We start from the raw sequence: 26,325 nt of genomic DNA on the forward strand, positions 1-26,325 counted from the left end.
TATGGTTGGTTACCTTTGCCATCGTGAATTTTCAATAAACTGTACGCTGACGTTCAAGAAGCCGTCGCTGGTTGGCTTAGCGTCACCGAAGTAGAGGAATGTCAGACTGTTCTCCTAAAGACAAAATATTAAATTTATTAAAACTATTCTCAGTTAATATAGTGGTTATCTATCGATAATTATAAATGTATACTGTACCTTGCTCATTACATCGGAAACAAAAACCTATACTAAATGATACGTATTTAATTTGTTATTTTCTTCGCATAGGTATATGACATAGTTGTTTTTTGTCTTAGTAATATTGCGATTTCCTTTCATGCTTAAATAGGACTAGCTGATAGTTTACTTATGAGGCATTGTAATTTGATCCCTCAACCCTAGCTCAGCCTTAGTAGACTTAATTAACTGATCATATTACAGAAGTGAGATCAAATAAAATTTATGTACAACACAAAATTATGTAGTTTAAAGCTTTTTTTGTTTACTTACACTAACAAGTTGGACATCGGCTGCTGTATTTCTTAAACTTGGGTTCGGTTGAACATTGCGTAGTTGGTACGTAAGGTATCCTCCATACGATGTTACTTTGTCTCCGGCAAAACTGAAAACAATAGATGATGCTACTAAAAACAATAGAAGATACGGAATATCTTTTGCAGTTTTAAATGACAGGATGTACCAAATATATAGTAGGTAAATTTCAAAATGAACAGAAACGTTACCTATCCTGAAGACCCCAGTAGAAGATGGATGGCTCCGACCGTGTTATACTGTTTATGTTAACTTCTCCTCTTACAAGAGCGGGGTGTAAGCCGGTGTCTACAGGAGTGATATACCGAACAGCGCCTGCGGGGCCTATGGGCGCACTGTTGTACACCTTCAGTTGGTCCACTACATTTGGCACATTAAAACGTACGGTAGTGGTTCTCCTACGCCATGTACTGCTTACACAGCTCTGTGGAGGTATTCCCGAACAGAAGCACAGAGCGCATCCGTGTTTGAAGTCATCTGATAAATAGAAGGACCCACTCTTGCATTGGTCGCAGTAACGTCCTTGAACATTTTCTTTACAGACACATTCATCTGGGAGGCGGACTTGAGCGGTTCCCATTGGGTCGCAGTTGTCTTGTGGTTTCGGCTTGCATGAATCGCCAGGTATAAGTGGATTGCCGAAATAGTTGTTTGCGCAGTAACTGCAGTCTGGTCCTTCATACCTGTAATAACATTGATCAATGGTGAGAAGTCGTACTTTCTTGAAGTTATGTTTCTTTAGCGGCGTTAGGAAAAAATCATGGTAGAGAAATTATATGATGTAACGGTTACACGATTTTAACAGGATGATGGCAGTTGCGAAACGGAGTGAGAGTAGAATGCATCGTCCGAAATTCATCATCGCTAGCTCACTTTTTACTATGCGCGCACCACCGTCACAAAAGACCGGCACCCTGAAGTTAGCTATTAGGTTTCAATTGTCAAAGACTGCGGGTTCATTCCGGTGATTTTATTGATTCAATTGTACAATTATCTCAAATTTTAATGTTCAGTGAAACTTGGTGGTCCAATAACGAGGTAACAAGATAATGCGTTGTAATCAAACTTTCAATGTATTAAATACCTTTTTTCTATTGTTAGTGTAGTTTTTTCTACAAACGCGTAAGGCGTAAGATAAAATCTTTGAGAAGATATTCATCTTGTTACGCCAAAGAAGTATAACTTCTAACGCGTGTACATATGCAGACAAACGTTGTTTATTTTTTTTTCTTTTTCTACACGTCAGCATTTGACTGCAATCTAACCTGGTGGAAACTGATGATGCAGTATAAGATGGTAGCGAGGTAACCTGTTAGGGCACATGGCAGTTCTATATCCCTAAACTATAATCCCTTACGTGACATCGTACTGGAACACTTAACAGCACGTCTTCGTTAGTAGGGTTTAATTAGTCAGGGCCGAAGATATTAACTATTTAATTTTGAATCACATCAAACTGTAGCCAGTAAATTTAATTTATAGCTTTTGTAATGTATAAAGCTTACCCTGGGAGACAATCGCACACGACGTTTCCACCGGGCCCGATGGAGCAACCACTGGCAAATTGGTTTTCGCGATTTGTAAGCGGGCATGGGCATGGACGGCAGTCGCCACCGCTTTGTGGATCACCGTATGTCATTGGTGGACACGGAGCCTTGGGTGCACATACACCGTTCCATGGACCGAAGTTTTGAAGCTCATAACCGTCGACGCATTTCTATAAAACAAATTATTTATTTATTTATTTTTATTTATTTATTTGTGAACAATAACATATTTTAACCACTAATGAATGAAACGATGATCACTGTAAAAGTATGAAACTGCGTAACAGTGATCACGCCCACCTCCAAAACTTAAAATTTACCACTGTTCACTTGATATTTATCAAAAAATCTAAATACATTCAAAAATATTAATTAAAATAAAATAAGATACAAAAAAGGGATACATGCAACATGTTAATCTTGATTCCGAGTGTGTGTGTAAGAGTGTATGTATTTTGTGTGTAAGTATGTGAGTGTCTGTCTGTGTGTTTGTGTGTGTGTGTGAGAGAATCTTTCAATTGAACTTATTTCAAAATAATTAAAAGTTTTTCCGTCTCTTCATAAGATAGTAATTGAAGCCACTTTAAACATTTTAGCTTACATGAGTGTCTTGGTAAAGGGTAGATATTAATTTCTTTGTTTAGTCTGTTGTACAGTAAGCAAATCAAAAATGGGTAATGGCGTATTGTGACTGCAGTGCGTGTTGCCTCTATCCTACATACCATATATTATCTACGCTTCGTGTTTGCTAAGTTAGGGTCATAGCGCATCTCGGCATGTTTACGAAGAATCGCAGATAGGACAAATAGCTGCCTTATCGTCAACACTCCAGTGATTGAGTACAGCTCAGTGGTAGGAAAATATAAAGGTTTTATGCACATAACCTTTGAGCTCTTTCCAGTCTCAGCATTAGAGATATCCCAGAACCGCCCCAACAGGTAATGCAGTATATAAGGATCGATTTTGCTAGAGAGTCGTAAATTGTTTTTAAGCAGTTGAAATCAACCACATTCCTCAGTCGCCGAAACACAAAGATAAGTTTCCTGAGCCGAGGAACAATAGATTCAATATGTTTCCTCCAGGTCATAGAACCATCGATTGTTACACCTAAGTACTTGGTGCTCATACAACGTTCAATTGGTTCACACTTGCAAATATAATAATTGTCATTAAAACAGGAGTGGGCCCAAATGGTGAAGGTAGGCGATGCTTGGGATGGTGAAGAAGAAGCAAATGAAACGAATTTTGTTTTAGATAATTTAAATTAAGTAGATTCAGCTGAAGCCATCTCAAGATCGATTTTAATGAAGATTCGTAGAAATATTTGACTTCTTTCCAGTTTTTACCGTGAATAGGAAGTACTATATCATCTACATAAGTAATTATTTTACAATTTGGAAGTGGAAGCATATATAAATTATTTTGATTTATGTAACTAAGGAGCCTCTTATTAAGTATCTTCTCAAAGATTTTGGACAAGGTATTAAGAACAGAAATAGGCCTATAGCTTGATACACTACATCTGTCCACTGTGTGTCCACTTTTATAGATAGGGTGCACAACAGCTTTCTTAAAAACACGGGGGAAAATTTATCAGTCATCTTAGTACCCATAAACAAGCTACGTTTACTTTGGGACTAGATGGTGATGTGTGTTTTGTCATAAGTGGTATATATTTTTCATTTTATTTTTTTTATAAAGGCTGCAGTAGCTGTCGTCTTACATGAATGTGCAGGAAAGGCAGCTGCCAGAGAGGAGTGGCGACGGATAGTCAAGCGAGCCATAAAACTTAAGTGACGACCACACCGCTCTGACAAGAGCGAACCGACTGAGAAGAAGAATATTTAATTGAATAGTTAATCACCTCGCATGATCGTCCCTTGTATCCCTTTGGACATTCACATTCTTCCACTAGACTAGCTGCACCGAGTCCCACATTCAGCAGCTGGGCTGATTCCATAGCAAATTCAGTTATTTTAGTACCAGCGTTGTTTAAGTCAGCTCGCAAAAGGATCATTTCAACGTCATCTAAACTGAAAATAAATTTATTGGTAAGTTTTAATTAAAATGTATTAATTATACATTTATGTTATTTATTGAAACAAAATTAACATATTTTATAGGTTCTTCAGGATTCTTGTCAGGGTACTGCACATTCCTCTTTAATAACAGATTGCTTAGATACTAAACTAAAAGTAAACAACCGTCATCATGCTCGCAAAGTAGGTATGCGAGTAAAGATATTGTTGGCAGGGTATTTTGCAATTTAAACAGTATCTAAACACATTGCGTGTCCCCCGCTTTTTACTAACGTCCCATTGATGGGCACAGGTCTCGCCTCTTATAGGAGAGGATTCAGAGCATAGACCTACCACGCTGCTCCATTGTGGGTTGGTGGGCAAGTGTTCACGGTAGGACTTCAACGAGGGGGGGGGGGGGAAGTTGGAACCCCAGAACGCATCTCTAACTTTTGTCTAAGTTATATGCGTATTAAGTAATTAAAATATCACTTGCTTCAACGGTGAAGGAAAAACATCGTAAGGAACCCAGCTTGCCAACCAGCAGCTTGGTGGACTACGGCCTCAGCCCCCTGAGACCCCCTTATTCTGCACCTGATTCTGGTCTACAAGACTTAGTCGCTGGCAAAGACTATTCGAAATTACCATTTGTTTGATAGCCATCAATGTTTGAATACTTCATTAATAAACGTGTATTAAAACTTAAAGTTAGACGATAATATTTTATTGCTCTCAGATAATGGTAGGCCTTTATCTAAGATTTTTATTTATAATTCAAAAAAAAAAAAAATATCTTTATTCAAGTAGGCCCACAGGTGGCACTTTTGATGCGTACATAAGAACCACACCGTACTCACTACGGTGTGGTTCTTATGTACGCATCAAAAGATGGCGATAACCACATTCGTAAACTTAAAACTAAAGCTACGAGGGTTCCAAACGCGTCCTGGTCTAAGAAGAAGCCCACAACAAACTTAGCCAGGTGTTTTTTTTTTTTTGTTATCACCATCTCACAATGTCATTTTAAATTATTAGAAGAGCAACCTGGTTAGAGCAATAATTTACACCCAAGCTTTTTTATCGTTTACGTAGTCCTTTATACTATAATAGGACTTTTCTATAAGCTTACGTTTAATACAAACTTTGAACTTTTTAAGAGACATCTCCAAGATGACAATTGGTAGTTTATTGTAGAATTGTATGCAATTTCCTTTAAACGAATTATGAATTTTATGTAACCTAGTATATTGCACTGTAAGTTTATTCTTACTTCTAATGTTTAAATTAATGCAGTCACATTTTTTCTTAAATTTAGAAATGTTTTTATGAACGCATTATGCGCATATTTACGCATATTTATGAATTGCATTAGGAAACAAGTGTTGTGTACTAATACTTACGTCATCATTATATCTTCTCTTGTGGCCGGTATAAGTCCAGCTGACGATGGTTTTTGCCAGTAATTAGGTGTAAGACGGGCGTCAATATATATGTCCCCGGCACGGTTAGCTTGACTGTAGTGGAACAATTTTTGATATTTACCCTGTGGATTGAAACCTTCTTTAAATTATGAATTTATAAAACATGTTTTTGTACGTTTCACGGTGCAAATATAGAGTTGAGATCATTCTGACATAAATTACTATTCTAAGTAGTCAAAGTCAAAAATATCTATATTCTAGTAGGCACATAGATGGCACTTATGATGCGTACATTAGGTATATGAGAAACGTGTACACGGTAGTTAGATAACCATATTTGTAAACATAAAACTACAGCTACGAGGGTTCCAAATGCATCCTGCTCTAAGAAGAAGCCCACAACAAACTTAGCCGCGTTATTTTTTGTTATCACCATTACTTTATCATTTTCTCTAATATCTACGTACTATATGTTATTTGAACTTACCAAAATAATAATATCGGGGACTCTATCTTTCTCGGTATACGATTTGACAGTGTGTGGTGTTATCCTGTACTTAATGCTTCCACCGTAAGAGGCCAGTTGGTTGCGGTTGTAGGATTCGGGGAGAGTAATATAAGGATGGGATTCAGTGTTCCTTGTCCAAGACGAACCGTACTGGTCAAGCTTCGTTACCTGCAGATTTTACAAGATGTTTAGTTCGATATACAGAATGTTCTTTTTAAAGAAATAAGAGTAAGCTTTTATCAGTGGTAGAGAAATAGTTTTGATTTATTCGTATTTCAAAGGGATATCTTAAACAATGTCTTACCATTGCTCCATTCTGCAATGCCTGATAAAAGTACTGGTTGGTCATATCTTCATCTTTCTGGGTGGCACCATTGTAGCCAATACTGATTCCAATGAGCCTAGTGCCTCCTTCTCCGAGGGGAGTGGGCATGTTGAAAATAAAGAGATCCGCACTCTGGCATTGTGTAGATTTTCCAAAACAGAAGCAACGGATGCACTCGCTTTCTGATCGGGCCTCACTAAAATTTAAGAATATTGACATTATGTCCCAGAAATCTATTAAAACAGAAATGTATGAAAACATATTCATTTTGAATAATTGTTCACTGCACTAAACGGTTATAGCTGGAGTGAAAAAATAAGTGTATTAGCATCATAACCGTTATATGTTTAACTAAACGGCTCGATATAAAATTGATACCTGTTGAAATATCCAGCAGGGCAAACATCTGCGGTTCTGTTGACGTAAACAATAGCATCGGGGGCTGCGAAAATGGTTCCTTTATTGTTCATTGCTTCACAAGAGTATGCACCGCTGTCCTCCGCCTAGAGCAAGTTAATTCAGTTTTAATTATTTTTCAAGAATGTTTGGATTAAGAACAATATCTAAGTTCGAGCGTAACTCGTCACCTTAGAAACTCTTTTGCTCTAGTTTTTATCGTACACTAAATTAAAAAAATTGCTTTGGTGTTTTAGCCTTTAGTAACATCAGAGAAGTGGCAATTAAAACTAAACAAACAATTTGATTAATGGGAAATCACCAATCTATCCCCAATTGGGGATGGCTAATGGCTATGGGGATTTTGTCAGTGTAGATTATCTGAGCAGTTGATTCGGATTTGATAACCACATGGTTTTGAATCCTCCAAGTCATCAAATAGCCTATAACCGTGCACTGCTAGATCTGGTGTGCTTTTAATCAACTAGCTGAACAGATTGGTGATCGCAATAAATGCTAGTACTAAAACAGAGGGTGCTCTCCGTTGTATACCCTTAGCCGCCTTGTACGTTACCCGCGGCAAGAGGACGGTTGACACAACACAGAATCCTCAAAGTATGAAAGCAAAATTAGTGTCAATCATTGTTCGGAATCGTTTTTCGACAAAGCTGAACGAAGTTACTTTGTACTCACTTGCATGTTGGGGCAAGTTAATACTCCAATGCCGTTGGTGCTCGTTGATTCACACTTTTCAGGCACATTGCCCCAGTTAAGACGCCAAGATATAAGTGGTGTTGGCACACCCACAGCTTCACATCTCAACGTCAGGGTATCACCAGGGTTCAATTTTAGGTTTGATGGAACAGGCGGTCTGGTTACGTATACCGGAGCTATAAAAATGAACATTTATTAAGTAAAGGAATGATAATGGTCACAAGGTCAAATATTACAACTAAATTTTAATCGAGTTAAACCTAACAGATACAGCTGAAATTCGTATGACGGCATTGCTTTCAAGACACCATACTAAAGTTAATATGGCCTGTTCACATAGGTAGCGGGTCAGTTATTTTGTATGCACCTCCATGGTAATATGGATTAAGATTAAGTTTTTTAGAATTACCTAATAAAAAAATGTTCTATAAAAATTTTATTTCTTATGTTGGGTTGTTTGTCTAAAATTCGATATAACAACAGCACTTCATCAGACGTGAGAGGGTAAGTATAAACTAGTTTTCTGATAGTTATATCTATAATTGGCTTGTAGAGAAAGATCTTACCACATCCAATTTCATCAGACTTGTCCAAGCAATCGCTCTGACCATCACAATGGAAGGTCTTGGGTACACACTGGTCGTTGGTTGCACAGGCGAATTCTACCGGTAGACATTGCTGGCCAGGGATCGCGGGGCCACAATTCTGTTCATCAGATCTGTCGCCGCAATCGTCTTCAGCGTCACAAATCCAAGTCTTGAGAACACATTTGCGGTTCGCGCATTGATATTCATTAGGTTCACACATTCCGTTGTGGTCTAAAAATTAAACAATTTTCAATTTAAAAATATCGTTTGCTTTGATTCGTAGGTACACATAGTCAGAGTAATGTGAAAATTGCAATAAAAATACGTTTTATACTTACGGCAAGATTCCTCATCAGAACCATCAAAACAGTCAACATTCCCATCGCATATAGCTGTTCGCGCAATACACTGTCCATTTCCACAGGTTGCTTGGTGTGGTGGACATGGAATGTATTCTGGTTTGGAGGTAGCAGCTACAACAGGTAAAAATTCGAGTTACTATTCGAGAAGAGCACAACAGCGTCGACCAAGAATATAAGTGTTGCAAGAGGCTAGTTTAAAAAAAAACTCACCTTTTGAAAATAAGTTTTTTAGTTTAACTATCCTGCTACTTAACTTATATTCTTAAATAATAAGTAAATAAATATACTATGACAATACACACATCGTCATCTAGCCCCAAAGTAAGAGTAGCTTGTGTTATGGGTACTAAGACGACTGATGAATATTTTTATGAATAATATACATAAATACTTAGAATATACATATAAACACCCAGACACTGAAAAACATTCACGCTCATCACACAAACATTTTCCAGTTGTGGGAATCGAACCCACGGCCTTGGACTCAGAAAGCAGGGTCGCTGTAAACTGCGCCAATCGGCCGTCAATGAAAATTCGATAGGTAGGTACATTATAAAACGTAAGCCCCTAAGAAGTACATTACATTTTAGTATCTAATGCAATAAGTATGTTAATTAACAACTTACGAGATTTTTCCACAGTCAATATAACTTGTGCTTCAGCCTTGGGATTGCCTAAATATTTTGGTGCTTGGCAAATGTAGATGCCGCTGTCCGAAGGCTGTAAAATCCCAAAATAAGAATCTTAAGAAAATAACATAAAGACACGTTCTATCTCATTGTATAAGACGTGGCTACTTGAAACGTAGAGATTCGTTAATCGATACAGTCGGAAATCTCGGCTACAGGCCCTCCGTTGATTGTTTAGCTATAGTGAAAGCAACTTCAGCTTCTTTTTTTATCCATACTCAGATAAAAATGCACAAGTGTTTATGTTTGACTCGATAACAGCTAATAGCACTAAGCTTGATGAAATGGGATACTTTTTGTGCCTTATTACCAACTTGTGTTGAGTAAAAGAAATGTTACAAGACGTTATATCAGAAATAGTCATCGTTAACTATGCTCAGCTTCAAAACTAAACGTTTCTTGGCGTATTTGCATTAGCAACTCGCATCCTGCTCAAACAAACTTCTGTCGTTCGGTACTCCTTATTCTTTGTAAGAAGGCGGTAAAAATACCGAAAAACAGTGTGACCTGTTTGCATTTCCCATATGTTAGGTAAGGATATCTTGTATGCGTTATAGAAACGAGGTACCAAATCATTTTATCTATCAGTGCCGTATCAACTACATAATTGCGCAGGTCTTACGATGAAATGAGGGACGAAGTAAAATAGTTACTGAGGACACTTTCTGAACTATATTCATATGGTAACTTGCCAGAGCCCTTTTCATAAATGGCTCTATTAAGTAATGTAGGAAGAAACGCGTTTGAGCTTGATATAAGAAAAATAAAACAATTGCAGAGTGAACCATGATTTAAGTGTGTTTAAACTCATACCGTTACTCCAGTGATTTCCAGGCGTCCTTTTCTGTCAGTGGAGCCAACTTTGAGAGGTCTGCCGCCCTCTCGAATCCAACGAACGGGTGTACGATTGGGACCCTTGTCACGGCATGTAAAGACCACATCGCCGCCTGGAATAATATTTCAATATTATTATGATTATTTTATAAATAACATATTTGTTCCCCACGAAGCTTTTTCTACAGCCCATAAATGCCTTATAAACTATATTTTTAATTCGCTCAACGATATTTTTTATGTGAAGCAGCTATAAGCGTGACATGGCAGTTATAGCAACCACTTTGCCGTCTCGAAAAACGTCATACGTCATTGCATAATGAAGTACTTCTTTTGTCTTATATTCTGTAATAATTATCAATAATTGGAATTATATTCAGTTATATTTATTTATTATTATACTTAATTCATTTTATTAGTAAAACTATTTTTAATTGTTGTTCCCAATATTTTATTAATAAATACAGGTAATAAGTGTGATGCTTCACATATGCGGATCGTCCGGTGACGTAATTTTTTCTATCCCGCATGCAAGCAAAACTTATTTAAGTTACTAAAGGACGCGTAGGAGTTAAAATTATTAACCATTCGGAGGAGGTTAAAAATAAATCGCATTGTTTTTTGCGGCAGACGAGTCGTTTTTATTTTTATACTTAATCATTGCAATCAACACAACTTTTGCTATTGCATGTGGCTAGATTGTACCTTGCGATATTTATAGCACCACAGTTTAAGTTCGTCTTTCCTGTTTAGCTTAGTAGGCCCCGGAGCCCCCCTGCAAATTTTTTTTAAAGGAGTTATCAATGTTTTTTAATCTCCCATTTTGTCGTCCTGTTTTATGATATAAAATGAGATTATGGGTAGACAAAGTTATCCCGTGGCGCACAGCTTAGCGCTGCTTGTGTCTCAAGGGATTTATTTACTTTTCTGTTCAGCGCGAAAATTATGCTAGAATTTTTGACAGCCGTTATAAGCTGGCTGTCAGGGAGTATTGTAGTCATACCCCTAATCGGTTTCTACGCGACATCGCAACAGGACACTTAATCGCTTAGCGCCACGCCTTTGTCGGTAGGGTCGTAACTAGCGGAGAAAATTCAGAAATTATGAATTCCCAAATTGTCCCCGCCAGGAATCAAACCCGGGACCTCCGGGAAGTACGTCAAAATTAAATTAAATTTAAAATAAAATGGTTTTTACTTAAACTATCTACTGCTATTAAAGGAGAGCGCCATCTTGTGACAATAATTTTCCCCACTAGTCTAACTAGATGGCGCTCTTTCGAGTCCATACGAATCGAAGATAACTTTCTTATATAGAATAAGTAGACGTAGTTAGAAAATCTTACACTAGACACCCATGTTTTGCAGTTTGAAGAAAAAAAATATTCGAATCATGCCCCTAGCTTAATTAAAGGAGTATGATGGAGGATTAAAGGACGATGGTACGATATTTTTTTTTCCTATAAAAAATATAATTTAATCAGTTATTATTTAAAAAAAAAAATATTATTTTTTGTTAGTTAAAATCCAAAAAAAGGGCTTAGTAAAAGTTTGATGGAAAGTAATGAATACAAAAACCCATTGTATCAATTATTTTCTAAATACAAGTTAGGTCAAAAATATATACTTATAATAAATATCCCAGTCGAAACCTACCAACAATTCTCTCGTTCACTTTATTTTGTTATTTAGTTATTTTCAACCCAACGTGCATTTTGTAAGTAAATATACCTGAACGTTGAAAAAAGGTACCTACCAAATGTATAAATAAAAAATTGAAAAGTTTTATATAGTTACAAAAACAGTAAGTGTGGATAATGAATAATAACCCAAATAATAATTATTATTAATATTAATTCATTCCATATTATAAATAGGTAAAGTAGTTATTTAATCCCTTTTTGCACCCAAAAAAAGGCATACCGACTCACCAGTGTTGACTGTTCCACCACCATGAAAGAAATATAGAAAGTATTTAGTAACTAAGTAGTGTTTATTAATTAACGATACCTATTGTAGAATATCCCCCACCTCGTATTACTGGAAGTTTGTACAAGCCACGCCACTTAAAAAGAGCGCTTGCCATCAGTACTAGATAATAAATAGCATTGATTAATTAAGTCAGAAACGTTACTTTAGTTAACTTATCTTCTGCTATGTAACATGTCTATTATTTCTAATATCAACACAAATATTTTTATTTGTATACCTACCCTCGTTTTTATGTTTATTTCTTGTTATGGAAGAGCGGTGTTTTTTGACACAGGGGTAGTAATACTCCCCTTAAAAGAAGGCTCCAGCCATTAGTGTTTACAGTAATTTTATTTACCTAAATAAACTATTTTTATTTTTTTATTTATTTTTTACTATAAATGCGAATGTGTGTTTGAATGCAGAACGAATGAATACACACTTATTGTACACAAAATGTACACAGTAAAGAGGAAAAGAAAACTCCTACTGAGTATGCAATTTGATGGATATAGGCTAGAGCTGAAGCGCAATTATATTATAAACTCTTCACGTTCACAGTTTTGTCAATAATATTATACACACCCTATTGTCAATAATATTGACGTGTGTGCGGGCATCCTACACCTTCACATATAAAACATTAGGGCACAGAACGTGCGAGTAGAACACAAAGGTCTAGCAGCTTATGTCTGTTACAAAAATGCTCTGACAAACCGCTAGCGCAGTTTTTATGTGGCATGACTTATGTACTATATTTAAGTTTCTTTCTTTGTTCCTACGTATTAGGCGTACCTCAACCTTGGCTTGCTAATAAAATAACTTACAAAACTAACACACAATAACTAAAAATAAATTCATATAATAACTTATATTCTTAATTAGAGAACAATAGTTTTATATCAATTAAGCACTGTGATGAACAACGTACTAAATAGTTTTTTGGATTTCAATGTGATAACAGGTATAACCCATCAGATATATGCAGATGTCGCGAGAACATCAATTTATCACTAATGTTAATATCTGTAGATAAGTTTATGTATAATGTATGTATGTTTTTGGGGTTTTCGCTAAAAATGCTCTTTGTAAAAGTCCGGATAGAATACTGGCGGTGTCCATTCCTGTGACTAGGGAGCACGTTCAACAGCCGGCCCTGGTTATAGTCGTAAAATATTTTAACGTGGTAAAATAATTATTAATTAAATCCCGTATTAAAGTATCGTGATGGATCTTAAATCCTTTTTTTATGAGACGAGGCATTTTCGAGATGTTAAATGCAAAGCTTGCCGAGAGTTGAGCCCCAGAGTCCGACGACAGTGTTCGGGAGGGTTCGACCTTTATTTGTGGTGGGACGTTTCTATAGTTTGGGTTTGTTGCACTTGGGGGATAGTCCTTACGCCCCTGTGACAGTGGATACGAACCACGTCCACGTGACGTCATAAACCGAATTTGTGTGTCTTCGACGAGGAAAACGGTGTGCGGAGTTCGAATCTTGACCTAATGGGGATGCATTTTCGATCGCTAAATGTTAAGCTTCATACATTTATTTGTTGGGTACGCTGTCTGTCTTTCTAAGCTCACCTGTCTTCCGTGCCTTTCGTTGGGTTGTAGAAATATTTAATTATTAATATTATTGTTTTCTTTGGTGTTATTATGTCTAAATTATACAAAAAATATTTTTTGTAGTTTTCATCATAGGAATTAACTTTTATTCAATTCGAAAACAAAAAAAAAAAAACTTACTATATGTAATTAAGGAGTACCTAATAAACATAAATGTTGTTCTAAAATAACGTTGAACTATTTTTTTTTATTTTATCGCTGTTATAATGGGTACAGAAATAAATATATATAAATCTAAAATATAAACAAAAACACCTGACAGTAGTAGGTTAATTAATATATTTGCGAACTCACCGTATCTGACTGTTTGCTCTGCAGGGTAAATTTCAATAACCAAAGCATCGGGACCTGAAAAAGCAAAAAATAGGCTATGAGAGATGGATAATCCAAATTACATATTGCGCCTCAGTCACAAAGCCTCCGTAGTTGATTTTTTTCCATTATCATGATGCAAAAGTTTTTTTTATTACAGTTATTTGATTTTTACATTCATTTATATTGTTATATGGTTAATAATGGCTTAAGTTATAGTTATAGTAATGAAATGGGCAGAAAAGTTGGTTAAGTATTAAATTTAAGTAAGTATTTTAATTTGGTTAACATTTTTACTAAAACATCGCATGACATTAGAAATAATTTTAGTCCTTCGATCCTTAGTAAAAAGTTTTAGTGACTTTAATAAATAAGGGAAATTGGCGAATACTTTTCTTGATTTTTTAAATCCTCTGTTGATGATCCCAAACCTTTAGCATTAACCTGGCAGGTCTAAAAGTTGAGTAATGACCAAATGTCTGCCGTTGAAAGTTTACGATTTGCATACAACTAAATTAGCACCAAATAAATCAAAAATAATTTTAAAATAATATCCTATTTACCATTTCCACGATACAAAATTAAGATTTTATATTACATTGAAACATATTTGCCAATAAATCCTTTACGCATAGGTAGAATGTTATTAAGTTATAAGAGAGCGTGCGTTCATGGCGTTTGCATCTCTTAAATAGGACCTTTGGAGTCGAAGCTTTTTTTTTTTTAAATATCTCTTACTGCCTGCTGGACAGTCGAACTCGTCACTTCCATCTTTTGGGCAATCAATGTTTCCGTCACAACGCCGCCTGACATCGATACATGGCCCGTTTTCACACCGCCATTCGTTTCTTCCACACCCTAATGTAGTTCAATCTTTACTTTACAATTATTTTTCAAAAGTCCAGACAATATGTGCTTATTATAAAATCACGTGTACATGACTATATTAAAAACTGCACGACGCGACGCCTAATCACGTAAACGACACACATTTTCTATAATATTATGTACTTACCTTAGCTAAATGACATCTTGTAAGACTACGCACTACTGGATTTTACTTACCTACCCGGGTACTTTTTTTAATTTGGATAATATTAAAACATGACTTTTTATAAGATAGACTTTGCGCTTAGAGACAATCATGTCTTATGGAAAGCGATGATAAGGTTCCACACCAAAGTGATTCGTATCAAAAACGTGGATGAAAACGTTTCGTATGCGTTCCGATGCTCTAATAATAAAAAAAGACTTGTTCTAGTCTACAATTATTATTTTCTTGAATTTTATTAAAAATATACAAATTATTGTGTCTGTTTCATTGTTTAGCTCTACTACTGGTTGTAAATGCAGCCATCAGCCAATATTTAACTTACTATTATATTACTATTATATATTTTGTGGCCAATGAATGAGGGGACTCTTGATCCATGAACCATTGCCATTAAACAATTATCAAAACAGGAATCTTGTATTAATAAATATTAAAATATATAAGTAATAAATACTTAGCTGCTCCTAAGTATTAGGTAGGTGCTTATATGAATTTTTAATATAACTGACATGACCGTCATAAGATAACATCCCATCCATCCATCCCATCGACCATCTTAGTCTGCATTATTAAATATATGTTTTATTTAACTACAAACTATCTAATTAAATAAATTTAAAAAAAAATGTTAACATATATTGTTTAAAGTTTTATGGGAAGCCTCCAAAATCTTTTTATAAAAAGTAGTCTCGCAAATATATCTATCGCCCATTACTTTTTCACCGATGATGAACTTCTTAATACAAAAGTGCACACATGAAGACAATTAAATTGGTTGTTACCTTTGTCGTAGGGGTTGGAAGTAGTTGTAAATATCGGTCGCTGGGTCGTGGGTAGTTGGGGGTACGGGTAGGCTGGGTATGCGGTCGTGAATGGCCTGAATGTAGTGGAGCAGTCCTTTTCGTCGGACAAGTCGGGACAGTCTACTATACTGTCGCAGTAACCGTTGATAGGTATGCATTGCCCGCTCACACATTGCCATTCGTTTTCCTGGCATGCTAAAGAAAATTTCAACCGTTAGTTCATAAAATATGAAAATTATTTACAGCTTTAATAATATAACGACACTAAACCCAAAAAAAAATGTCTCTCCCGATATTTTATGAATAATTAATTCAATTAAATACGATGATTACTTAATTAATGTTATTGATAGCTTTACTTCGGATGGTTTAACTTTGATGTATAAATTAACTTATTTAAAACACCATTGCGTTCTACTTCAATAAAATTCCTAAGTAGATAATAAAACAGATTGGAAAACATACAATCAAAACACTTCATTATATTTTATCACGGTAAATAACAATATTAGCGTACCATGCAAAAGCTTAACGATGCGGCATTTTTTCCATTTATGGAATCATAAAACAATTATTTCATTTCTTACTGAATTAAAGGTAAAAATATCAAGCGGGTAAAATTCAGACCATAAAAATAAGCATGCCATAGGAAAATACAACTTGGTGAGCAAACTGAAAAATAATTAAATTAAGAAACATAACGTAGCCAGAAGGAATTTCTTAATATTATCTAAGGATCGGATAAATTCCGCTATTGAACACCGATAAATCTGAATATTTGAACACGCATTCTGCATTCCATAATCAACGGAAGGGGTTTAAAATACGCTTTCGGTACCAGAGTTGTAACAGTTTTGCTCATCAGAGAAGTCCGAGCAGTCATAGATATTGTCACATCGCCTAAGATGCGGGATGCAGCGACCGTTGTAACAGGTAAATTCTGATTCGTGGCACGGAGTCGTCTCTATCTGCGTTCGCGATGGCCTCGCCATGAACCATGCTGTATATCAGCTCTTTTTAATTTTCATACAGATAAGTTATGACAAATCATTTAGCATTGGAAAATGTTCTAACACAATAATTATTATAACTTCCCAAGTAGTACAATTAAAAACTCCATTTAAGTCATTTTAGGCTATACCATTCCAAGATTTAGGCGTTATCCGGTAACTTTACACGATTACTATCTACTCTTTCAAGTTTAAACCACAATTTTAGATAAATATATTTTTTGTTATTGACATCTCATTCAAATTTAAAACAATAGATACTTGCACGTTTTGTTTATTTGAAATAAGTACAAAATATTACGTCACAGACCATCGATTGAGCTTTTTAGTTCTAATAAATACATATACTACATGTAAATCGTACTGTAAGATATAAAATAGGGCTGCAAAACGTTTTCCAATGTTAAAATGATTGAATGTAATCCTTCACCAGCCATAAAATATTATGTGAGCTGTTAATTAGAAATTTCGTCCGTCTAACATTTTCGTCTCAAAAATTTAATAATAGTCGTGATTTATAGAATGTGCATTAATTAATTTAAGTGCTAAGTGTGAATGCAAATTATAATGAGAAGTTATGCTTATACACAGTACCTTTACAATATAATAAAATAGATGTGAGTTAGGTGCCTCAAATGCTTGTTTATCAAGCGTGGTTTGTGCACATTGAGACGTGGTAGAAGAATTTTATATTATACCAAAATATTTTATTGCACCTTCAGATTGAAAGATTGAAAGGGAATCAAATCAATACAGGCGTGAACTACCTTCAAAATACTAAAATACTAAATTCAAAATTGAAAATCAAATTCAAAATTCATTTATTTCAAGTAGGTAAGTAGTAGTAATATAAGCACTTTTGAAACATCAAGTCTGTCTGTGTGCAGTGACTCTACCACCGGTTCCGAAGGCAGATTCTACCGAGAAGAAGCCGGCAAGAAACTCAGCAGTTGCTCTTCTATCCTGTGAGAGATGAAAGCGAAGCCGGATGCTTTCAAGCAACCTTTTCATTAAGAAATTAATCAATTGTATAATAACCTCGCTGTAATAAATGTGTTTTAACACATTCTTTCAACTAATGCATTGGTAGGTCCAAAATTACCTTAGGATTCATATTATAAAAGCGTATATTCAATCCCACAAATCACTTCTGCATCATAGTACCTATATACATATATACATTATATACCACCACTTTGGTTATTTATTTTGTGCATTGGAAAGTTATTGTCCCATACAAATCGAACGGAACTTGACTTTACCCTATGCCATATTATATGACACAGCCCAGACTTGAAATTAAAAAACAAAAAAAATTTTTGATAGTTCCATAGTTGCATGTATGATTTTATTGAAATTCCTGTATGATTTGTTTTACTGAAAGTATTTTTTAGATTTTGCAACGCAACTTTCACGCTGAAGGTGAAAAGTAGCATCATATAATATCCATACGTGTTAGAAAGCATAGTGAATCAAGTGTTTTTATTAATCATTAGGTGTATAAAAGACCTAGTAGTAATACTTACGACAGTTTTCTTCATCAGATCTGTCATTACAGTCTGCATGACCATCACAGGCGAACATACTGTTAATACAAGTGCCATCACGACACGTGAATTGGTTTTCAAAACAGCCATCTGAATAAATAAGGTCACTAGTTAATTCATTTGTTGTTAAAGAAGCATCCTTTTGAGTGTCAGCGGGGCGGTGCGGCGGCGGTGGTATCATTTCAATAAAATGAGTTTCGGATACCTAATATCATCATCAATAGTCTATAAAAGTCCACTGCTGGACTAAAGGCCTCTCCCAAAGGGGGGGTCTGCGCATAATCACCACGCTGAGCAGAAGGTAGCAGCAGCACAGACGACGCCGCTGCCCGTCCTCAGTTATATTCCCTTAGTCACCTCGTACGACACCCCGGATCCTCTCCGGGGTGGTGACAATTCTATTCTGATCTGCCGTCAAACGGCTACGGATAATATATAAGGATTTTATTAATACGGCCCTTGGAGATTAAGGTTACCTACATTTATTTTCAACTATAATCATTAAATGAACTGTGCCTTTGGTTTCGTTTTCATGTAACATTCATTTTCATTTTTCGGAAGGACACTTGCCGATAACCACCTGAGGGGTTGCTACAGCGTTACCGGGTGAGTGGGGCGAGCGCGAAAGCTCGCCATGAGAAGAGCCCCAGGGCTCGACGACATCGGGGGGGAAGTGGGAGACGTCGACCCGAGCCGAGGTCCGAGTCCTCGCAGGAGGCACCCCTCCTGCGAGGACTCGGACCTCGGCTCGGTTCGACGTTAATCTGACTTTTCATGTAACACTTTTGCTCTCAACTTATATATTACTAGCTTCTGCCCGCGACCTCATCTGCATGGACTTCAGGATTGGGTCTAAAGCTTCGCTCGTTAACAATTTTTAATCTTACAACGGGAACTATTTGAGAGATATATAAAGTACATCGGTATATAAAGTACATGTCCTTTTCCATTGCATAGGTTACATGTATACCAAATTTCAAAGCTACTAGGAACTACTTAAGGAGTCGGGATTAAAGGCAACTTTTGTTCTTTTCCATGTGAAAGGCTACATGCATGCCAAATTTCATCTAAATCCGTTCAGCCGATTTTGCGTGACTGAGTAAAAAACATCCACACTTTCACATTTATAATATTAGTAGGATTAAAGCAAAATCCAATCACTTTCTCGCACAATGATTAATTATAAAATCTCAGAAATTCTCTTATATATATTTTAATTTGGTTATGACTAAAATTATACGAAAAATATTTTTTGTTGTGCTTACACCCGATTGATATATTCCAACTGTATTGTTAATGTAATTAGGTTATTAGCCAACGCACAAAATACTTTAATATTATATATTTAATACTTATATATATATCTTTAATACTCACAGGGTTCTGGGATCATTGTCGAATTACAGTTGAGTTCGTCGCTACCATCGTTACATTCTTGAAGGTCGTTGCAATGTTGGGCAGCAAGTATGCATTCACCGTTTTGACATCTATAAACAAAGAAATAAAAACATCGTACAATCCCACCTATTTTTTTATTTATACAGGAAACATTATTTTTGTATATGTTTGAACGATATTAATATAATATGATAAATATATTATTACTCATAATTAATCTAATTATATAAGTAAAATAAATTATTTTTATAATTGCATTGTCAAATCGCAGCTCGCACCTTTTTTTACGCATAGCATTATAAATCTTACGAAACATTACATTATTAGTAAAAATTGACAATCGCAAGACACTCTTACTACATTTTTTACTTTAAAATATTAAACTAAACTTAATGTAGATACCATGTAGGTATAATGCTTTGTTATGGGTTACCTGAAGTCATTTGGCCCATCGCAATTAGTGCAGTCATTTTCATCGGATCCATCCGCACAGTCTGTCTTTCCGTCGCATATTTGAATATCTTGTAGGCAAATTCCGTCGCACTCATGGTCGCATTCATCTTTAACAAAAAATAGTATATATTCAGTATGCAAAGTTTCTCAGGGTTTCAAATCTTATTAAATTTACGTATTTGATAAGATTTGTCATTATTAACATAATTGGCATTGTATTCAAAGAGTCTTCGTGCACGCATTGTATTCCTTGAGTAATTTTACACCTACTTCTGGTTATATGGATGGATTTGTTAATATCGCAAAAATGTTATAAAAAACAATAGTAATGATGGACACGCTTTTTATCTAAATTGGGTCAAAAATTTCAAAAATTAAAGGAACTGTCAAATTTAAGAAGCTTTCCGTTTTGTATTATATCTAAAATAAAACATACCATATTTATTCTAGTTCTCTACAATCATGTCGAGCTTATCAGTTTTGCATGAAAAAGATTTTGAACTGCCCACTACCGGGCGCTTATAGTTATTTGCAATATCTATACCATTTTAAAACTTCTCCAAAATTCTTCGTAGGAAACTAAATCATTATTAACATTAGTAAAACAAAAAAAATGTTTATAGGAAACATAATTTATTGACCCACTTAAGATAAACATCTGCTGCTCGATTCACTAACTTTTCCAACAAGATGCCCACGAGTCGTCTTCATACAGAACGAATTATTGATAGACAGTTGTCAATATATCGCATATTTTGTATGGAGACAGCTGTCCACCGTTTAATAACTGTTGGAAAGTTTGTAAATCGGGCAGCTGGAATACGCACCACTGAAATAGAATGAGAATAGTACTATAACATAAATATTTTCCTGCATACACTGGTATCATTTTATAACAATTCGCTAAGCCTCTTAAACAAGCATAAACTCGCATTGCAACATTCTTATACAACAAAAATTGACCCACTGGTCTGGTGATCCAAGAGCTGGCATTTTTTAGCCCAACGGGTAAACTTAGCCATACAACACTAAACAAGACAAGACAACTTCGTCCAGCGGTGGTAATTTGTATGCCGGTTGTACTTATACTGATGAAATAAATCGAGCAGATAGAAAATAGATTAAGAAATCCATTTCAGTGTAGTTTTCAAAACACGTTTTAATTTGAAATCTTGGGATGCAACTTTTGATTTCAAATTTTGCATCCCAAGAAAGATTTGGCAAATTATTTTTGGCCCACCACTTTTAAAGTACATTGGAGGTAACTATTCTAGGTGTTTACCAAGGCAATTGTATTCGTCCTCGCCAGCGTCACACTCTTGGTTGCCATCGCATCTGGTAGCGCAAACCACACTGGATTCAGCATCGCAGCGGAAGCTGTCGGGCCCGCAAGCTGTATTTTCTGAAATATGTGGAATATTAATTAATCTCTTCTTCAGTATCGGCATTAAGGCTTTAAAAATCGATTCAAAAATATTTATTCAAAAGTTTTTTTTTATTCCACGGTATTAGTTACTTTTTGTATTTCCAAACTGATTTAATGACTTAATAAAAAAGGATTATTTAACTGTTTGAGCCCATTTTATTCTAGATATTACCCACATTAGAACACAAGAAATGAAAGATATAAGACATTGGATGAAGTAGTCAAAATCAGTATAGTGAAGGAGAATATTAAAGGCGTAGATTTTTCGATGTGAAACATCCAATGCGGTTATTAAAACTGGTTTTTAATAAATAATAATTTTTAATCGAAGGCATGTAAGACCCATACACAGCTTGTTATTTGTAGACATAAATATGAAATTACTCAATTTAAATTATGAAATTAACAAACATAACAAATAATATAAGATAATAGCTAACAATTTTTTGCCTTGGCGTGCAGATGGAATTAAATTGCGCTTCCTTTAATAGAGCGAAAATGAATAAAACGAACGAAAACGAAATACAAATAGGGCATAATCAAAACTATTTAGTTTTGATTATGCCCTATTCGTATGCTTTTATAAACCATCCTTTTATGCATAGTATTATTGTGTTATAATATAATATACTAAAAAGTATTTTATATGCAAAGAAGTATCAATGTTTCACATCTAACAGGCGTCCCGCGACAACAGCACTGTTATATTTTAAAGAATATTTACCTTGTTAACGGAGACTTAAAATCCCCTTTCCACTCGATATAAGAGTGAAATTTGTGCTAGGAGAGAACGAAAATATTCCAACGGATTCCAAAAAGATCGTTGGGTCAACTTTTAGATCTCTTGGATTTTTGACTCTGCCCTAACCGTTGAGATACCGTTGAGATATTAAGACTTACTATCTATAAATTTTCATACAACTTTGAACGCATGTTAGAGGTATTAGTTAATCTTAAAGCTTATAATGCATCCATTCAAACCATGCACGTGCTTAAGATGTATAAACACTTAATATTAGGTTAGGTTAGATCATTGATCCACATCATAGAGGTAGAGAATTAATATTAGTACTTCGAGAAAACCTTTGAAAAGTGACACCTAGAAACTGCAAAATCAAAAATTCCAACCCTGTATACAACAGTTATACTTACCACAGTTTAATTCATCTTCCCCCAATGGTTGACAATCAGTTCGACCATTACACCGCTTGGAGAAATTAATACAAGATCCATCATGACATTTAAACTGTCCTCTTTTACACGGACAATTGCTTTCGTCCGAACCATCCTGGCATTCTTCGGTCCCGTTGCAACGCGATTCCGCGGGAACGCATTGTCCTCTCGAACACTTATATTGATAAGCCATGCAAATTGAGCCTGCCATAATAATATAACGTACACCGTAACCGATATAAGAAGTTACGTAAAAAGCTTAATTTTATCGAGTGTTCATTATGTACAAGTTGTTTGGTCATAGTGTCAAACCGAACTCTTTTGAAGATTTTTGAAGATTCTACTTCTGCAGAACTGTTACCAATAAGCGATTGGTTAAGATAATGTTATAGTTTTAATGCTTATTAAAGCAAAATAACAATAATATTTTGATGAAAATAATGTCCGATCACCTATGTTGACATATATTCAACATTTATAATGGTTTAAAGGAAAATTCTAGATCTATTGTAGAATCTCTTAGGCCAGACACTAAAACCACACAAACATGAAAAAGGAAGTTGTAAATATACATCTTCATTCTTGTTTTTGTATAAGTGTAATTAAATTTCAGTTAGCAGTAAGTAAATAAATTAAGGTAAGTTCGAACAAATTAGATAGTCAAATAAAAGAAAAGATAAAAATGATAACTCAATTGATATAAAAATTAATACTAAAGTTGATATCAAATTATTGATAGTTACATCAAATTGTAATACAATGATTTTATTAATTTTCCAGGCAAGTAATTTATTTATTATATCTTTTAATCATGCTTTGCTTGCGAAAAGTGTACATACTATTATGTAACCATCACCGAATTAAATTTAAATGTTGGCAAGCTACATAAAGTACACAATAAAATTTAAAGGTGAATAAATTTTAAATAGCCAAACCATAAGTGCAATCTCGTTCATCAGAACCATCTTGACAGTCATGCGATATGTCACATTTTTTGGATGCAGGAATGCAGTAACCATTGTCACATTTGAAGTCGCCGTCACCACATGCTGATCGTAAAAAAAATACTGCATTCTCAAGTGTTTCTACAAAATCTCAGATAGTTTTTTTCGGAAAAATAAAAATAAGGCTGATTAAAGAGTTCTAGTGAAATATTAAAACTGCTAAGAGAAAATATAAAAGAGATAATATCACGACGATGGAGAGACAAAAGATCGGTTATAAAACGAGAAAGAACAAATGTAAAGAAGACAGAGAAGATGCCGACAAAATGCCTTTACGATGATCGCAAACTTACGACAATTTTGCTCATCTGAATAATCTCCAGGGTCACAATCATAACGACGATTACATCTTTGATGATCTGGTATTAACTTGCCGGTTCTGCATTTATAGTATCCATTTGCTGGAAATACATGCAAAGCTTATAGTTAATGTTCCTAAAATAATCTTTAGTGTTAAAATGTATGCACATATGCGTTTTATCTTTTTGCTAAATTTTGATTTATGTCTTAATAGCTTACATATAATATAATAACGTTTTATACTCTTTATAAATTGCGTTTACGTCCCCGGTAGTAAATATTTTACATCGAGCTTAAAAGTGATAGTGAGCTATTTAAATATATGTTCTTAACTAAAATAAAGGATAATATGATTGGAATAAAGGAGGATATGAATAAAGATTTATTAGCTAAATAAGAAACATATTCAGGGGCGGCTAAAGTTTACAAACACGCACTCTAATAGGAGTTTACACAAACAGGTCATTGCGACGGTAACTCTGGCCCGCAGGGTGATTACGTATCTCACACCAGGCTTCGACAGGCGTAAAGCTCACCTTCATTGCTATCAAACGTCACTTTTGCATACAAAAAGAAAGGTCTGACAGCAATGGTGAGATTTGCACCTGTCGCAAGCCTGCGGTGAGATACGTTATTATTTATGGGTTTAGTTATTTCTTCTCGGTAGAATCTGCCTTCCCAACCGGTGAAAGAGTTACTACAAGCAGACTAACTTCACGTTTCAAAAGTGCTTATAAACTAGGCCTATTTGGAGTAGAAATAGATGTTTAGGTAGGCCTAAATGAATATAGAATTTTTACAGTAATAAATTTTTTAAGTTTTCACTCTTGGGTACGGAGCCCTAAAAAATATATTATTACAGCTTAGATTTAGAACTGTTGTTTGTTCGACGACGATGATCTCTTTTTAAAGCTGAATGTGTAATTTTTACTACCGAGTACTCTACCTACTAATTCACAGTATTTACTTCATTAATTCCCTTACCAATGCAATTCCTCTCGTCGGATCTGTCAGTAGGACAATCCACACGACCGTCACAACGTTTACTGCGCTTAATGCAATTGCCATGATCACACTGCCATTGATCTGAGCTGCATGCTTTCAAATTGCATTAAAAGTGTTAGTATTAAAATATCCTTATAGTTTGCCTCAATATTTTTAGTTAATAATATGGTACTTACGACAGCCTAGTTCATCACTATTATCGCGTGGACAGTCTCTGAAGCCGTCGCATCGTAAAAGTAGTGATATACAAGAGCCATCCTTACATCGGAATTTACCTCTTTCGTGGCAAACATGGTCACCAGTCCAATAAATTAATCGAGTTACTTACCGTTCCAATGTTATTGAGGAAGCATGCAAAAAATTTCTAATGTTCAAATGATGATCAATGACCTAGAATATTAGTAGCCAAAGTATCTTACATCCATCCTTAAGCTTGAAACTAGTAAATGTAACATAAGGCAAAACTTTAATATTATTACTTTGAAGTATCTGTAGCTTGAGGACGGAAAGATTACTCAAAAAAAGCTAGTAAAGTATAGTTCTTTTCAACTTACCACAGTTAAGTTCATCGGAACCGTCCCTGCACTCGTTGTTACCATTACACCGTTTTCTATTTTCGATGCAGGAGCCATCATCTTGACACCGGAATTCATCAGATCTACATTCTGCTGACACACAATAGAGTTACATTTTGTTTATATCTCGTGGTTTTTAGTGTAATTGTAAACGAAAGCAAACGAACTACTATTGATACTTAGTGTGTAATATTATTTAATAAACTTACAAGAATGACAATTTGTTAAGTAGGTACGGTACATTAATCTAGTGAAACGATTTTACGAATAACATCTTAGACAGGGAACCTCGTGTCTCTACTTACGTATATTAGACTTGTACGTATGTTAGAAGCTTAGCTTCTTTTGAGTTGATCACAAATTATTTTTTATACGCATTCAAATAAATTTTTGAGTAGACCACTACTATTAACAAAAACATCAATCTTATAAAAAATAATAGATACTTAACAACTTTTGAGATATGTGAAGAAACCTTTTTGTGAGGTTACATTATCCATGACTACTTTTACTTACCGCAAAAAGCTTCGTCTTCTCCACCAGGACAATCAATTTGTCGATTGCAGCGACGATAATTTTCGATGCATTTTCCATCGTTGCAGTGGAAGTCGTCTGTGCCACATGATTCTATGGACAAAATAGGACATTTAGTAAAATTATTCCTTGAGGAGTATGGCACTGTTGAATGTCGTAATACTGGATCTAATAATAACATCAGTCGCTACAAAATA

The 26,325-nt window shown here is 35.1% G+C and overlaps 1 protein-coding gene across 14 annotated transcripts in view; it reads right to left on the reverse strand.

The window, feature by feature from the left end:
- The window catches only part of LOC120636036 (basement membrane-specific heparan sulfate proteoglycan core protein-like), a 223,810-nt gene that overhangs the window by 34,777 nt on the left and 162,708 nt on the right, over positions 1–26,325 (reverse strand). For 7 of the 14 annotated variants that reach the window (XM_039907290.1, XM_039907293.1, XM_039907289.1 and 4 more), the window contains 29 exons: positions 26,111–26,221; positions 25,574–25,684; positions 25,196–25,342; positions 24,999–25,112; positions 24,008–24,115; positions 23,646–23,759; positions 22,690–22,914; positions 21,394–21,513; positions 20,092–20,218; positions 19,638–19,747; positions 18,240–18,350; positions 15,683–15,898; positions 14,585–14,704; positions 13,829–13,882; positions 11,869–11,877; positions 9,918–10,051; positions 9,042–9,135; positions 8,389–8,523; positions 8,030–8,281; positions 7,443–7,639; positions 6,732–6,856; positions 6,333–6,549; positions 6,008–6,196; positions 5,500–5,642; positions 3,946–4,114; positions 2,040–2,251; positions 726–1,217; positions 493–604; positions 14–114 (listed from right to left, as the gene is read on the reverse strand). In XM_039907290.1, coding sequence (XP_039763224.1) covers positions 14–114; positions 493–604; positions 726–1,217; positions 2,040–2,251; positions 3,946–4,114; positions 5,500–5,642; positions 6,008–6,196; positions 6,333–6,549; positions 6,732–6,856; positions 7,443–7,639; positions 8,030–8,281; positions 8,389–8,523; positions 9,042–9,135; positions 9,918–10,051; positions 11,869–11,877; positions 13,829–13,882; positions 14,585–14,704; positions 15,683–15,898; positions 18,240–18,350; positions 19,638–19,747; positions 20,092–20,218; positions 21,394–21,513; positions 22,690–22,914; positions 23,646–23,759; positions 24,008–24,115; positions 24,999–25,112; positions 25,196–25,342; positions 25,574–25,684; positions 26,111–26,221 — 4,369 coding nt within the window. The remainder of the gene's footprint in view (positions 1–13; positions 115–492; positions 605–725; positions 1,218–2,039; positions 2,252–3,945; positions 4,115–5,499; positions 5,643–6,007; positions 6,197–6,332; positions 6,550–6,731; positions 6,857–7,442; positions 7,640–8,029; positions 8,282–8,388; positions 8,524–9,041; positions 9,136–9,917; positions 10,052–11,868; positions 11,878–13,828; positions 13,883–14,584; positions 14,705–15,682; positions 15,899–18,239; positions 18,351–19,637; positions 19,748–20,091; positions 20,219–21,393; positions 21,514–22,689; positions 22,915–23,645; positions 23,760–24,007; positions 24,116–24,998; positions 25,113–25,195; positions 25,343–25,573; positions 25,685–26,110; positions 26,222–26,325) is intronic. The other 7 variants (XM_039907286.1, XM_039907285.1, XM_039907284.1 and 4 more) reach the window with 7 other exon arrangements.

The sequence above is a fragment of the Pararge aegeria genome, chromosome Z (assembly GCF_905163445.1).
Source record: "Pararge aegeria chromosome Z, ilParAegt1.1, whole genome shotgun sequence".
In the NCBI taxonomy this organism is placed as follows: Eukaryota; Metazoa; Arthropoda; class Insecta; order Lepidoptera; family Nymphalidae; genus Pararge; species Pararge aegeria.